The 15,408-nt window shown below is 44.7% G+C and overlaps 1 protein-coding gene across 1 annotated transcript in view; it reads right to left on the reverse strand.

Moving 5' to 3' along the window:
* The window catches only part of GPC3 (glypican 3), a 490,374-nt gene extending 475,888 nt beyond the window's left edge, over positions 1-14,486 (reverse strand). Inside the window, exon 1 of the mRNA XM_003420845.3 lies at positions 14,192-14,486. Coding sequence (XP_003420893.2) covers positions 14,192-14,366 — 175 coding nt within the window. The 5' untranslated portion in view covers positions 14,367-14,486. The remainder of the gene's footprint in view (positions 1-14,191) is intronic.
* Positions 14,487-15,408: the final 922 nt, after the last annotated feature.

The following is a 15,408-nucleotide window of genomic DNA, read 5'->3' on the forward strand; positions in this document are numbered from 1 at the left end:
TCTCTCCCTCTCTCCCTCTCTATCTCCTTCCCTCTCTCCCTCCTCCCATAAGCTCCTTGCGCATAGGTCTCTGAGACCATGTCAATAAATGACTGAAGCACAGGACAAATATGAGAAATCAAAAGAACTGTTATCTATTATGAGCAAGATCCTCTCATAGGTGCTGCAAGGTTCTTAACAAGGAGCTTACACTGGGAAGCAGCCCTTCTCCAACTTTAATGAGCATACAAATCACCTGGGGATCTCGTTAAAATGCAGATTCTGATTCAGTAGGTCTGAGGTGGGGGCTGGCAGTCTGCATTTCACACAAGCTCCCAAGAGATGCCCATGCTGCTGGTCTACGGGACCACACTTTGAAAAGCAAGGTTCTAGTAAGGATAAAGTCTAATACATAAATACAAGAACAAGCAAAAATCAAGGCCATAGGAGAAGTATAGCGGGAGCAGGAGTCAAAAGGGGAAACAATCACATCTAGTCATGGAGTGACTCCTGAAGAAGGCATTGCACTGAGACCTTGAAAGGCAGGTAGGACAGAAGCAGGCAATAATGATGGGAAGACACTGAGGTGGTTTATAAGCAAAGGCTTGGAGACAGACAACTACACGGTCCTTTCAGGAATGAGTCAATAGCTCATTATGCTGAAATTGAGGGAACAAATGCCATGGGGAGCTAGAACGAGTGCCTGGAGATGCAACAATGGAGACACCAGGCTAAACTGTCTAAATTTGATCCTGTAAGCACTGGAAGGAAACCCTGGTGGCGTAGTGGTTAAGAGCTACATCTGCTAACTAAAAGGTCGGCAGTTTGAATCCACCAGGCGCTCCTTGGAAACCTTATGGGGCAGTTCTACTCGTCCTATAGAGTCACTATGAGTCAGCATCGACTCAACGGCAACAGGTTTGGTTTTTTGGTTTTTTAAGCACTGGAAAGCTACTGAAGGTTTCGGCCTAAAAGGACTGAACTTTTAAAAAATGAATCTAACAGCAAGGGATCAATCAGGGTGAGAGACATGATGGGACGTAGACTTGCAGGGCTTAGCCACTTAATTTGGATGGAGGATGTGTAAAAGGAGAAGTCAAAGGCAACTTTAAGTTTCAAATCTGGGGATCAGACAGAGATGCCATCATCAGAAATGTAGAGTATTGGAGAAAGGCAGGTTTGTGGGGATGGGAAAAGAAAGTGATGCACACACTTTGGCTACGTTGCAAGTGAAGCACTGGCAGGACTTCCAGATACAGATGTCCAGCAGGCAACTGGGAAACACTGAACTGGAGATCAAGGGAAAGGTCTGGTTGGAAAGAGATAGGAGAGTCTTCCAAACAGTGAAGATAATGAAGTCATGGGAATGGATGTGGGAATGAGCAAAGGGAACAGAAAGGGCAAGGGACAAACCTACTGGAACACTGACATCTACTAAAGGGTGGGAGGAAGAGGGCAAACAAGCAAAGACAGAATCAGCTTTACAAGTAGGAAGGGAACCCAGAGTATACAACATCACAAAAGTGAAAGGAGTGTGGGAATTTAAGTCAAATACTTTATATCCAGAGCATATTCCTTCACCTCATAGTCCAGTGAGTATAGTGGAAAGATTATGGGCTATAGAGTGAGGCCAACCCAATTGCAACCCTGCCTCCACCATTTATACAACCTCTGGAAAATTAAATCTTTCTGGGCTTCAGTTTCTTCATCTGTAAAAAGGAGACATCACCACTTACATTTCAGGTTTGCTGTGTAGATTAAGGAAACCCTGGTGGTGTAGGGGTTAAGTGCCACAACTGCTAACCACAAAGGTTGGCAGTTCAAATCCACCAGGTGCTCCTTGGGAACTCTACAGGGCAATTGTACTCTGTCCTCTAGGGTTGCTATGAGTCAGAATCGACTCAACGGCAACACATTTCATTGGTGTAGATTAAATGAGAAATTAAATGTGATGTAATTGGCATATAGTAGGCACTCCATAGCCAAGAAATCAAACGACGTATTGCATTGGGCAAATCTGTTGCACTAGACCTCTTTAAAGTGTCAGAAAGCAAAGATGTCACCTTGAGGACTAAGGTGCGCCTGACCCAAGCCATGGTATTTTCAGCTGCCTCTTATGCATGCGAAAGCTGGATGATGAATAAGGAAGACCAAAGAAGAATCAATGCCTTTGAATTACGGTGTTGGCGAAGAATATCGAATATACCATGGGCTGCCAGAAGAACGAACAGATCGGTCCTGGAAGAAGTACAGTCAGAACGCTCCTTTGAAGCGAGGATGGCGAGACTTCGTCTCACATATTTTGGACATGTTATCAAGGGGGACCAGGCCCTGGGAAAGGATATTACGCTTGGTAAAGTAGACAGTCAGCCAAAAAGAGGAAGACCGTCAATGAGATGGATTGACACAGTGGCTACCAACGATGGGTTCAAGCATAACAACGATTGTGAGGATGGCACAGGAGTGGGCAGTGTTTCGTTCTGTTGTACATAGGGTTGCTATGAGTCGGAACCTAACAACAACAGGCACTCAGTACACGGTAGTTTCCATCATCTTCCCTCATGGCCCTTCCAAACTATTCCAACAATCTGAAAGTGGCCTCAAAAAAAAATCTGTTGGAGAACAAGGAGCTTCAAGCTTACCTTGAATGAAAACAGAAACCCTGATGAAGGCAACCTCTTGAACAATAAGGAAATTAAAGAAACCGTTCACATCAAAGAACCTGAAAATTATACAAAGCTTCCCCCACAACAAAAAACAAAACAAAGAAGCCAAAATTTACATCTCCACAGACACTTAAGAAAAGATCAGCCCAATTACACAAGTTATTCCTAGCATTTGCTTGGAACCACATGCTTCAGAGACTAGCCAACAGGGCTGAATCTGCAGTGGAATAGAGACTAGAGCTCCGAATGCTACACCTGAGTGTGTGTTGTCATGGTGTCACACTTACAGCTTTGAAAAGGAGCCCTGGTAGCACAGTGGTTAAGGGCTCAGCTGTTAATCCACCAGTCGCTCCATGGGACAAAAATGTGGCAGTCCACTCCCATGAAGATTTCCAGCCTTAGAAACCCTTTGGGGCAGTTCTACTCTGCCCTACAGCGTTACTATGAGTCAGAACCGACTGGAGGACAGTGGGTTTTGGTTACATCTTTCATTCTCCAGAGTGGGAGAGTGCTCCCCAAGGGGGAAGGGCAGAGCAGCCTCCACGTTGGAGCCAGGCAGATTGGTAGAACTCAGAACCTACAGAAATTTATGAGTTGCTGCATTGTTGTACATGAGATATACGAAAGCAGTGCTTTCACTACATAAACGGAAGTTATGATTGTGAAAGACCACCCACTGCTAAGAGTAAGAACAACTTTCAAACAGTTTAAATAACATGTTGTTGTTGTTAGGTGCCATTAAGTAGATTCCAACTCATAGTGACCCCATGTGACAGAATAGAGCTGCCTCACAGGGTTTTCTTAGCTGTAATCTTTACAGCAGCAGATCGCGGGGTCTTTTTTCTGTGGCACCACTGGATGGGTTTGAACCACCAACCTTTAGTTAGCAGCTGAGCGCTTAACCACTGTACCACCAGGGTGTCTTTCAAGTAACATACATAATTATTAATTATTGCTATAAAAAATAATAGAAACCTGATCCCTTGATTCTAATGTATTTCTCTACACAGATGTCCCTGTGGTATATGTGTGAGTGAGTGAGCAAGCGAGCGAGCGAGCGTGTGTTTGGTAGTACATCATCTTATTTACAAAGTCTTGGACCATGACAACACATACTCATATTTTCTCTTAATTAGGAGAGTTTTTGAAGTCTTTGGCACTTTTATTTAAAAATCACCAGATGTTGGCAAAATACATTCTAAGACATGTCACATGCAAAAGCCTGGAAAATATCATCCACACCATTACTTCCAACTTGAACCTATATGCTGATGAGTCCCACTTTGCCTCTCCTGAACTCCAGAATAGTCTAGACACTCTTTCCCAGTGATCTCATCTATTCCCAAGGCTTCAATTACCATCTACATGCTGATAATTTCTAAGTATGTATCTCCAGCTCTAATTTTTCTCTTCTGTGTGGGTCTGGGTGATCCAAACCACAACTTCAACTACCTAGCAGACACTTCTGCCTGGATGATTAAAAAAAAAAAAAAAACCCTTTACCGTTGAGTCAATTCCGACTCATACTCAGCATGTTCAAATCTGAACTCACTATTTCACCCTTTAAAAATGTTCCTCCTATATTTCGCTCATTTATTCAATAAATGTTTATTGAGCACCTATCATGTGTCACTGCACCACCACCTAAGCCAGAAAAACCAGCAGCTCTGAATTCTCCCTTGACCTCATGCCCAGTTACCAAGTCATGTGTACTCTATCTCCTCGATTCTCTCAACTTTATCTTCTACTCTCCTATTGACTGCCCTGCTTTCTCACCTGCATTACTAAAACTGCCTCTTATGTGGTCTCCCTGCCACCACTCACTCTCCAGTCATCATCCACACTAAAGAAACTTTTCCCTTCTTAAAAGGCTCCTCATCATCCTTGGATACAGCCCAAACTCCTCCATGTTTTCTGCCTACTGTTCTGGTTCATCTTCTCTCCACTTCTCCCACATTTGTGCTCCAACCAATCCAAACTATTCCAGTTGAACAAATGTGTCATTTTGTCTCTTAACACTGTACCTCTGCACATGCCTTCCATGACAGTCCTTCTTAAGGCAACTAGGCACCACTCATCCATAGCACCATAGTTCCCAGACCCCCACATGGGTGCCCAGCTCTATGGCAGCCCTCATCATGCCGCCTTGAGCTCCATCTCTGGCTCTCTCACTACACAGGAAGCTCCTTGCTGGCAGTGATTTCATCTTATTCATCAGCTCCTAGCCCAGTACCTGGCATAGAATCCGTGCTCAACAAATGTTGCCTGAATTAAAGAATGAATGAAAAACTTTTAAATATTTATGCAAAGATAACATATAAAGTTCATCGTTAGTAAGCTCCTTTTCTGAGAATTTCCATTTGTTTTCCAAAACAAATAAATGTGAGCCACAATACAATCACTCTATGAAACCTAACTCGGAAAGTACCTTTGGGTCACATTCCCATTTCTATGGAGCTCAATATGCAATCAGCCAATGCTAGAAGTATAATTAAAAGCTCTCCAAAATGGGCCAAATTCACAGTATGGATTGACCATCACTACCTTAAAGAGGATCACATCTCTGTACTTGGGGAAACGATGAAAACTGACAAATGAGCTGTAGCTGTATACTTTGATATCAGTGATAATTAGCTTTGCAAAAATGTGGCGCTGATCCAGCTAAAAATGCTTTACTCGAGCTCTGAAAAGTTGTACCTCCTAGCTCTTCCAAGTGAAAGTTAGGCTTATTCTCCAAAAGAGTAAAAGCATAGATATGTAAGGATATTATATGTATGTACGCAGGTTGGTGGAACTCAGAACCTACAGAAACTTTAGGAGTGGTCGCATTGTTTGTACATGAGATATATGAAAGTAAGGCTTTCACCACACAAATTGTTGTTGTTGTTAGGTGCCATCGAGTTGGCTCCGAGTAATAGCGACCCTGTGTACAACAGAACAAAACTCTACCTGCTTCTGCACCATCCTCACAATCGCTTCTGCACCATCCTCACAATCGTTGTTATGCCTGAGCCCATCGTTGTAATGGAAGGTACGATTGTGAAAGACCACCCACTGCTAAAAGTAACAATTAACGACTTTCAAATAGTTTAAGTAAAATACATAATCATTAATTATTGCTATAAAAATAATACCTATAACCCATAAATACATATATACACGACATACCCAAAACACCATATTTATATAAAGTTGCAGCTAAAAATCTCTCTGCTCGTCACCTCTTCCCCAACCTTCAGTTTTGGAAGAGGGGCAAGAAGGCCACAGAGAATAGATATATATGCTTGAACTCCACCACTCCCTCTTCAGTCTCTGCTGCAGATCAATTTAGACAATGATGCATTCAGAGAATAAGCCATTCTTCTAGGTAAATGCCATCCCAGGAATTCATTCAACAGCAGTCAAGTCCTCTAGACCATGTCTTTAGGTATTCTTACATTCTTTCCAACATTTATTAAAAACTCTCTACTAGGTACTCTACTTACCGCTCTAGAGAATATCATGATGAATCAAACATGGTTCCTGCATTCAAGGAGTGTAGGATCTGGCAGAGGCTATGAAGACGCTATGTACGTCCAAAAGCATGGATATCAAGGAAGAAGAAGTATTTCTGGGAACCAAATGCAGTTGGGGCATCCCTCTGTATTATCTCTGCACAAATGCAAATTTCCATACCCAAATGTTTTCCAGTTCTTTTCAATCCATTATATGGCAGGTAACTTTCTGGTATATACCAGACTGAGGGTTTTTAGTCTCCTCTCTACATCTGTCACTCTAACTCTTTCTCTCTTCACCATGTTTCCCTGAACTTCTCTAATCTAAGCCAAAATTTGACAAAGAGCAATGGAGAATACCAGGATGCCACAATGCATACTCTAAGTATTGCTATACAGGGCTTAGAAGAGAGGGAACAGAATCATAATTCAAGAGGAAAGTATGCCAACAGAGTGCTGACATTTTTTTTTCTTTACAAATGAGGAGTATCCCTTTTTTTTCCCCCACCCTCTTTCCTACTTAGGCCTCTATCTGAAAGAGTCTCTCAATTGGTCACCCCTAGCCAACCAATTGAAAGTTTTCTCAGCTGACTTTAAAAGTTCTCTCTAATGCATACAGAAATTAAGAGAACTCTCACAAGGCCTTTTATCCTACCCAAATAAAAATTTTATAACTGAAAATCCACTTTAGATATGTCCTTTCAAATGTGCATTTATGAAGGTTGATGTCATAGCTTAAAAAAAACAAAACCCAAACACTGAGAAAAAACTTACATACATTCATTTTCTGTAACTGACACCAAGTTGCATTTTTTTTTCACAAATCTAAATACCACAGCCCTGTGAAGTGAAAATAAATATATGTATGTATGTGTGTGTATCTTTAATTTATCTTTAAACTATTTAGACTAGCCTTGTAAACAAGCACCAAGTACTTACCTCTTGTAAGATTTGGCTAGCCTCCTTCCAGGGAGTTACATAATACAGCCTACTGAATTAAACCAATGTCCTCTATCACTTCCCTATTTAGACAGCAAATGGATTTTGACCTGAAAAGAATAGTTACTTTTTTTTTTTTAGAAACCTTAGTATACCAGTAAAAAATAAAGTACTTACTTATTGGTTTATGAAAATTTTCTTTTTGTAATACATTTCTAACTCCATTCAGTTTGCACATAGTTCTTAAGTACCTATTATTTGTCTTCCATACTGTGCTAGACCCTGGAGATACAAAGGTGAATACAATCCTTAAACTCAAGGACTTCACAGTCTAGTAGGAAAGATAGAGATCATTATGAAGATGTAGCAAAGCTGCCATAATCAGAACTTCTAATATTCTGGTAACAAACTTACTTTCGAAGGCCGACTAAAAAAGGCGACTTAAAAATTTTACTCTAAAAGCTTGCCTTCTTTTGATTCTATAAGAAATATGTCCATGCTTCACTGTAGAAATTTTGAAACATCCAGAATATTCTAAAACTCATCACTTCTGCTAAGAAATGCAAATCTTTTTAACTTTCAGGTGGAGGGATGGATGGAAACAATGTGTGGAGGTTTCTTTTAGGATGTCTTTGAATTCCCTGTCCTTTCTTATTTCCACTTTTACTTGTATTTTATCTCCCTGCCTATCAATTATTTATCAATATAAGCCTATTAAGTATACTTCAAAGAGCTTAGTGGATTTATTAATCTATCATATAAATACTGTTTCAGCTACCAGAAGTAATTAACTGTTAGGAAGACTAGCAATGCATTTTGGTCCCAAAACTGACTCCTTTTCACTCCTGAAGAAAAATACAAGCTCTCAAATGAGGCTTTGTCCAGCTACATGCAAACAGGGGCAAAAGGGACAATGCCTTTCTTGGTAATCCATCTTGATTCATTTTCATTTCAAAATGGCAAACAATGGCAAACAAGTATTTCTAATAATTAGCACTTGGGTAATCTATCTTTAATTGGCCTAATTTGAAGCCACAGAACTAAACCTTCATTACTTTGTTCCAGTGAGCGTTCTCCCCACACAGAAAGCATTTCAAAATGCACATTTTTTCTGCTGAGATGCCCACCTTCACCTTGGTTTCTGAATCTATTTCTCCCTGTCATTTTACCTCAGAAGGTAAATTCTCATTACTTTAACACTGACTCTAAAGCCAGGCTGGGGCCCATGACTTGGATTCTATTTTCTGATGCTCACTTCTTAATGGAGTGCTGTGATCCAGTTTCAAGTCAGACAATTTGTTAAATACGGGCAGATGGGTGGGGGATTTTTCCGTTCAAACTCTCTGTTAGACCCTAGATTACCAAAAACATTAAACCCGGTCACAAGCCCAGCTAGGGCTGAATAAATGTTGGCTCTTGGAATAGTCACTTGAATTGAGCTTGTACAGAAATTCTGATCCCAGGTTATAGAAACCTGTGAGGTACTTCAACAGGTCCGTGCATGTGTTATAGCTCAACTTCCAAATATGGTAATGTCAACATTAGCAAGAAAGCTTTAGCTGACATTAAATAAAAGAATTTAAGAGATGTCCTACAATTTACGTGCTATGATAACTGCTGATCTTTAATGACACTAAGTCAGTCACAACAATGTTGCTAATTTCAATTTGTTCTTTGAGCGCTCAGCGTTAATAAGCCCTGCCTGATGCTAAGAGTAATCAGCTAATAGAGATAAGCCCGAGTCTGTCTCCAGCCAAAACAAATGTAGTCTGAAAAGCTTGTCCACACATCCCAATGACGTGCCATAACAATTTGGACTTAGGTTGTTAAAATAAGTGAAAAGACTTTTAGTTTAAGCAACTGTGTATGTAAATACATGTATGTACATGTGTGTATCTTTAATTTATCTTTAAACTACTTAGTGTTCTAGAATGAACCACATAATGTTCCAGAATGAACTACGTAACGTTCCAGAAATTCTATTAGCTTCAATTGTTTGCTAAAATGCTCTCTGGAGCTCTTAGCATTGTGCTCAACACTGCAGCAAATACAGTGCTTTCCCTTTAAGAAGCTTATAATCTAAAACATACAAATAACCATATGCAGAAAAAAGCTAGAGATCAGAGTAAAAGGAAGCATTCACAAAAATGTACAAATTCAGCATGCCAGAACTTTTCAGTTGAGCAATATGATCCCCAGTGAAATTCTTTCCAAATGATGTATCGTGTGCACAAGTTATAAGTGATTATCTTCAATTTTCTTAGAAATGAGTAATAAGATACCTCTTAAGACTCATGCTTTTGTATATGCATCAAATACTAAAGTTGGCGTGGCCATTGATAGCTGCCATTTAAGGAGAAAACATTATTTTCTGTCTTGTCTCATATCAGACAAATCCAGGACTCTCTTCTCCCAGGTTGGTAATCAGCAGCCTTTTTCTAGGCTACAGTGAACAGCAAACATTGCAACTCTAAACACAGAAGTAGCAGAATGCTCAAAAACATTGCATCAAAATATTGGATACAACCTCCCAGCCCGTAAGGAGAAAAACACACACACACACATTGCAAAACTGGCACCATCTGTGTCATCTAACATGTACCAAAATCTTCTTATGCCTGTATTTCCTAATGCTTACAAAATGGAATTTGCTCCAAGAATTAAGAAAACTCTTTTTAAGATGGCGGCCCTATTAAGAGACTTCTCCCTATCTCCCACTTCATCTCTTTAGTTCTTTTCCCTTGCCCAGGCTAGCTATTGTAACCATTTCAGCCAATTTCCTGGAGGTATTTTCTAGCCCTTTTCACCCTATTTAATCCTACAAGTTTCCTGGGAAGCCTGTTTACTTGTACGCTCCCCCGCTAGACTGTGAGCTCCTTGACAAAAGGAACTGTGTCTTACTCCTCTCTGCAGCCCCAGCACCTAACGCAGTGCCTGCCAAGGAATGGGAAGTCTTAGACTCCTTTCAGGCCAAGGTGTCCCACCAATCATCAGTCTCAATCAGATCGGTGGCTCCCTCTGAGCACATCTCAGTACCAATAATAAGGATTAGTAGAAGAAATATTCAGACCACATTTGAAAGAATCATCTGTTCCAAGTTAGCACACGATAATACAACTTTTTCAAAGTCTTAACAAATTATATGATCACTCAAATGTCTAGACCAATCTCAAAGGAGAGAAAACCCTCCCACACTTCACTTCTTATTCTGTCTCCATTAGGACCCCTTGTGATGTGTGCCCTCAAGTAGACTCCAACTCATAGTGACCCTATGGGACAGTGCAGAACTGCCCCATAGGGTTTCCTAGGCTGTAATATTTATGGGAGCAGATCGCCACGTCTCGTCTCCCATGGAGCCGCTGGGTAGGTTCGAACTGCTGACCTTTCAGTTAGCAGCCAAGGGCTTAACCATTGTATCACCAGGGCTCATATTAGGACCCGTAATTACTTCAAACTGACTGGAGAACCACAACTGGAAAACCAGATATAGTTGCTAATTTGTACACTTTTTTTTTTTTTTAAAGCAAATACCAAATTCTCTCTTTGGTTTAAGAATGCTTTTTATTTTTATGTCATTTCATCTATTTTGAGAAACTCCAAGCTTTGGCTCTTCAAGGCTGCCTTTTACCCATACAAGAATTTGGCCTTCTGGATTGGTTCTTGCACTTTCCAAGGCCCTCTAAGGCAAGATCTCTCAATCTTTGGGGAGTTGCAACACTACCACGGTTTGTTTGATTTTCTGATTCCCATCCACCCCTCCACCACCACCCTCCCCACAAATGGTGTATGGCATTCATAAAGTGAATTACACTTGATTTTTGTTTAGAGGAATTTTTTTTTCAGACTTCTGTAACATTCCCTTGAGACAATTGGAAACATCATTGTCTGATTACTAGCTCACTTTCCTTGCCTAAAATTGTATCCATTCTTGATTGCGCCTGTGGGTAGGTTAAGCAAAACAAAATAAACATCTAGACTTATGAGCTCATTGGCTTTTTTTCTGAATTTTTCTAAATTAAATAAGGGCAAAAGAGCTGCACTGAAAGTCAGTTATATAGATTTTTCTGCCAAATGCTAACTCTGTGTGCCTGGTTTCCATCTGTGGTGCTTTCCAAGTTACAAATTCTTAAGAAGAAGAGAGAGAGAAAAAAACAAGAGTGGGTTATGAAAAGATCTATGGATTTGGGGGACATGCTATTTAGAATTGCTATCTTGTGCCTTCAAACACTTTAAAAGAAATGGGAACATGAGATTGTAAGGCTTTAGATCAGCGTAGTCCTTCAGCACCCTTGATTTATTTTTTAGGCTGGCTGATTTCAAATACCATTTAGTTGCATCCATATTAGCATAAGAAATGTACCTTATCCACTCTAACCCACTTCTGCTAATGGCCAAAGTTAGCAGTCAATCCCAAATGCTCCCCTTAAGTTAGACAGGGCATTCTTGAGAATTTCTCCTTACTGTGACTGAATCTCATTTTATCTGGGACAAAGAAAACTTTAATACAGTGGAGCAGGCAAATTGAACATGACTTAAAATACAGATGGGAAAAAAACAAGTCAAGCGGTCATCATGATGGTTCACAACTATCAAATAATTTGCAGCTCTCTTTCAATTTCCAACCACTGAATGACAGCAGCAAATGATACATTTATTCACTTTGAAATTATGCACTTGCCATTGTATTTAGTCTACCATTATCATCTCTTCACCGAAATACTGATGAGCTCTTTCCACACATGGACATTAGGATTTTCACCATGTTTCCCATATCTACAGCGACCACATTTGTCCAACAAAAATTCAGGACACAGGGTTTCGTGCCAGGACATAGTATGGGAAATCCGTACTGCCCCCAGAAAATCCAGGATATATGTGGTAGCTGCATGGGTATCACCATATTTGAAGTTTGGCTTGGCTCCAGCACAAGCCAAAACAGTGCCTGCTGTACAGAAGGTGCTCGATACCCTCTACGTTTGTTATATAGAATTGGAATGGGGAATGATGGGGGTTATATGATGACAGCCCTTGGAAAGTAGTTTCTCCTATGGAGTTTGTGAAATACTAGAAGAAAATGAAAAATCTCCATTACAAGTCCCAGTTCTCTAAGTGCGGCCATCCCTAGGCAGGGAGGGGGGAGAGAAGAAGGAGGGAGGGAGGAGGCCCAGGCCAAATCTCATGCACGCAGTGTGTGGGCCCTCCCAATACTTTTATACAGATGCTGCAAAGAGGCAGGCAGCCAGAGAGCGAAGGGCAGTGGGGGAGGGGGAGCGCCTGCGCGAGCGTGTGTGTGTGTGTGTGTGTGTGTAGAAGGAGGTTGCGTGTGTGTGTGTAGAAGGAGGTTGCGTGTGTGTGTGTGTGTGTGTGTGTGTAGAAGGAGGTTGCTAAATGTGTATCTATGCATTCCCTCTGGTCTTTTTCTTCTTTTAAGCACAACCTTTACTCCCCGGCTTCAAATAGCCAAATGTGGCCCCAACCCCAACCCTGGACCCATTCATCTTCTCGGGGCTCAGCCTGTGAGGGCCAATTTTTACATTCTCAACAAAAGCATGTTCTCTGGTCTCAGCAATCTAATTACCACGGCACTTTGAGGGGCGAAGAGCTTCGCCTGTTGTTTCAGCTCAGTGGAACTGATTCATAGGTTGCCCCTTACAGCTCCTGCACACGCCCACGTGGTAGGGTATTAACACTTAACAGTGGAGGAGGTAGTTCTGCTCCCCTCCCCCTTGGAGCGATATCCTGCAATTTAACATAGGTGCAAATGCATTTCAGTCCCCAAAAAGGGTGACCAATTACCTTTGCAACTAAACAGCAGGCTTGCTCGGCTCTTTTCAGCCACCTATTTTTTTTTAAGGGCTAAGGGCGCGCTGGCTGCCTAGGTAACCTCTCGCCAGGGAACTCTCCCTGGCAGCGCCCACAGGGCGCGCATCCATGTTCACAACTTGGTCCAGCCATCAGGCCCGCCTCTCTGCCTTATTGAGAGCCATGAACCAAGTTTTGGCGAGGGCTGCTCCCGGATCTCTCCGAAGCGCGGGACACGCACCACGCTGCGTGCGTGGATTGCGGAGAGGCGCTGGAGGCCACCAGCGTCTTACGGTTCTCAACTACCACCGGCCGTTTCTTCGGGGCGCACCTTGGAGAAATTAACCTGTTTGAAAACGACTTCTGGGCCGCATTGTCAGTGTCGCGACTTGTCCTAATTGGATTCTAAGGCAGGCTTTTCTGAGCCCCACCGCAGAAGAGTCAATCACACAAGGCCATTAATATTCATCTGTTGACAGCGGCAGCCCTAAACTAAGGTTAAAATATGCCCTCACCGCACAATCGGATTGTGCAGAACAAAAGGCAGGCGTCCCAAAACTTTCCTCCACCTAAACTCATCTCCCTTTCTGAGCCCACGCTGTCAAGACGGCAGCTGAAATGGGGAGAGGGACAGTTACACGCTTTATGGACGCCTGCTCCCCTGGGCCAGCAGCACCGTTTGGGAAGCGATTTTGTCAACCAGCTAACGGACGTTGCTTTAAAGGTAAAAGCTCAGCTCTCCTCATTTGGGGAACGCTTCGACTCAAAAGTTTCCCTCCGCTTGTCTTTACCTGCCACTGCAGATTCGAAGAGCTGGCCTCAACTTTGTCTGCACTTGGGCCCCAAGCCCGGAGCCACGCTGGGGACGGAGGGCGCAGGGGAGGGTTGGGAGAAGGATGAGATGGCCAGAGCCGCGCTCCAGCTTCGGCTGCAATTCTGACACGTACGTGCAAGCGAGGGGGGCCAATTCCCGAGGCAGCACCTTGGACATGGGGCGCTAGGTCGCCAGGGCCCAGGGAACCAGCTCCCACCTTCCCGCCTTCCCCAGACATGGGCGCCCTCGGGCAGGCCACCCCTTGGTTCCGGCCCCTCAAGTGGTCCCTGACAGCAACACGAGCCCATGGGATGCAGGCCTGTTCCACACCCCCTCGTCCCTCCCTCGGTGGACCCGGCTCGGCCCAGCCCAGGGACCCCCTCCCCAGTGCCTGGCGACAGGGCGCCCGACCGCGGCCCCAGCGCACTCCAGGGACAGCCACTGCGCGCCTCGGCTCCCCGCTGGGCGCGGACGACGCGCCAGGGAGCCCTCCTCACCTGGCACGGGGGTCTCGGGCACCCACTTGAGTCCGGGCTGCAGTCTCTGGAAGAAAGAGCGGACCTGGTGACAGGTGGCGTCCGGCGGCGGCGGCGGGGGCTGCGCCTGTCCCGGGCAGTCCAAGCTAAGCAGCATCGCCACCGCCAAGCACGCGGTGCGCACGGTGCCGGCCATCCTGCTGCACGGGAAGCGAGGGGCGCGGGAGAGTGGCAGCAGCCGGGGCGAGAGCAGTCCCGGGACACGGCGAGCCTGGCAGCGGCCCTGTAAGGAACTGGAGACTGCGGCCACCCAGCCGCGGCAAAAGTTTCCTCGCAGCTACCTGGGCGCTGCGCGAGGGCGGGAACCGCTGGTTAGCGCGGGGCGGGCGGGGCCACCGGGCGGGGCGGGGCGAGGCGGTGGGGCGGGGCGAGGCTAGCCGCGCGGCCAGGGGGCGGAGGCGGCGGCGCCACGGCAAGCCGGCCGGGTGCGGGGTGCGGGCTCAGCGGGAGCGGTTGGGCGCGGTGGCGCGAGGCCCTGCACGGGCGGCGCGGGAGGCGGGTGCGGGCGCGTTCTGTGGCTCCGATAGCTCAGCCAGCTGCCGGCTCGCTGCCGCTCTACACAGGGCGCTCTGGCATAACTGCTGCAGAGGGGCTGCGGGCTCCAGCGTGCTGATTGGCTTCCCGGCAGCCGGCCCCTCTGACTGGCTCGGAGAGAAGTTCCCCAGCCTCACGCCTCCTTCCCGCCGCTCATTGGCCTACAGCCGAGAGGGCTTTTCCCTTCAGGATTTTTTGCAACCTTCCTATCCTTTTTCGGGGCGGGTGGGGGACCCTGGCTGAGGCGCCCCTCTCAGCTTTGCCACAGGCCTTCTCGAAACCCGCTCCATTTTGCCTCTGGCCACCACAGCCCCAGCCACACGAAGTCTTTCCCCTCCACACAAAATCCACCTCCTTTTTCAGCTGGCTGAGGGAAGCACCTCGAGCCGTTTTCCCAGCACAGCTCTGGCCCAGTTTGCAAACCCAACTCCCGAACAGTCACGTTCTGGGGCTTCTCTGCATTTTATTCACCGAGGCCGCTGGGAGTGTCAAAGCCTGCCTCATCTTTGAATGCTGTACCTTTTTCAAAAGTCTGAAAGCCTGTGGAGCTTGCAGGATTTGATTCAATGGATCCACACAAAGTCAGAGAAAGCACCTGATCGCAGGATGTTAAAAGAATCTAGCTCCTGCAAGAGAGCCCCAGA

The sequence above is a fragment of the Loxodonta africana genome, chromosome X (genome assembly GCF_030014295.1).
Source record: "Loxodonta africana isolate mLoxAfr1 chromosome X, mLoxAfr1.hap2, whole genome shotgun sequence".
NCBI lineage: Eukaryota > Metazoa > Chordata > Mammalia > Proboscidea > Elephantidae > Loxodonta > Loxodonta africana.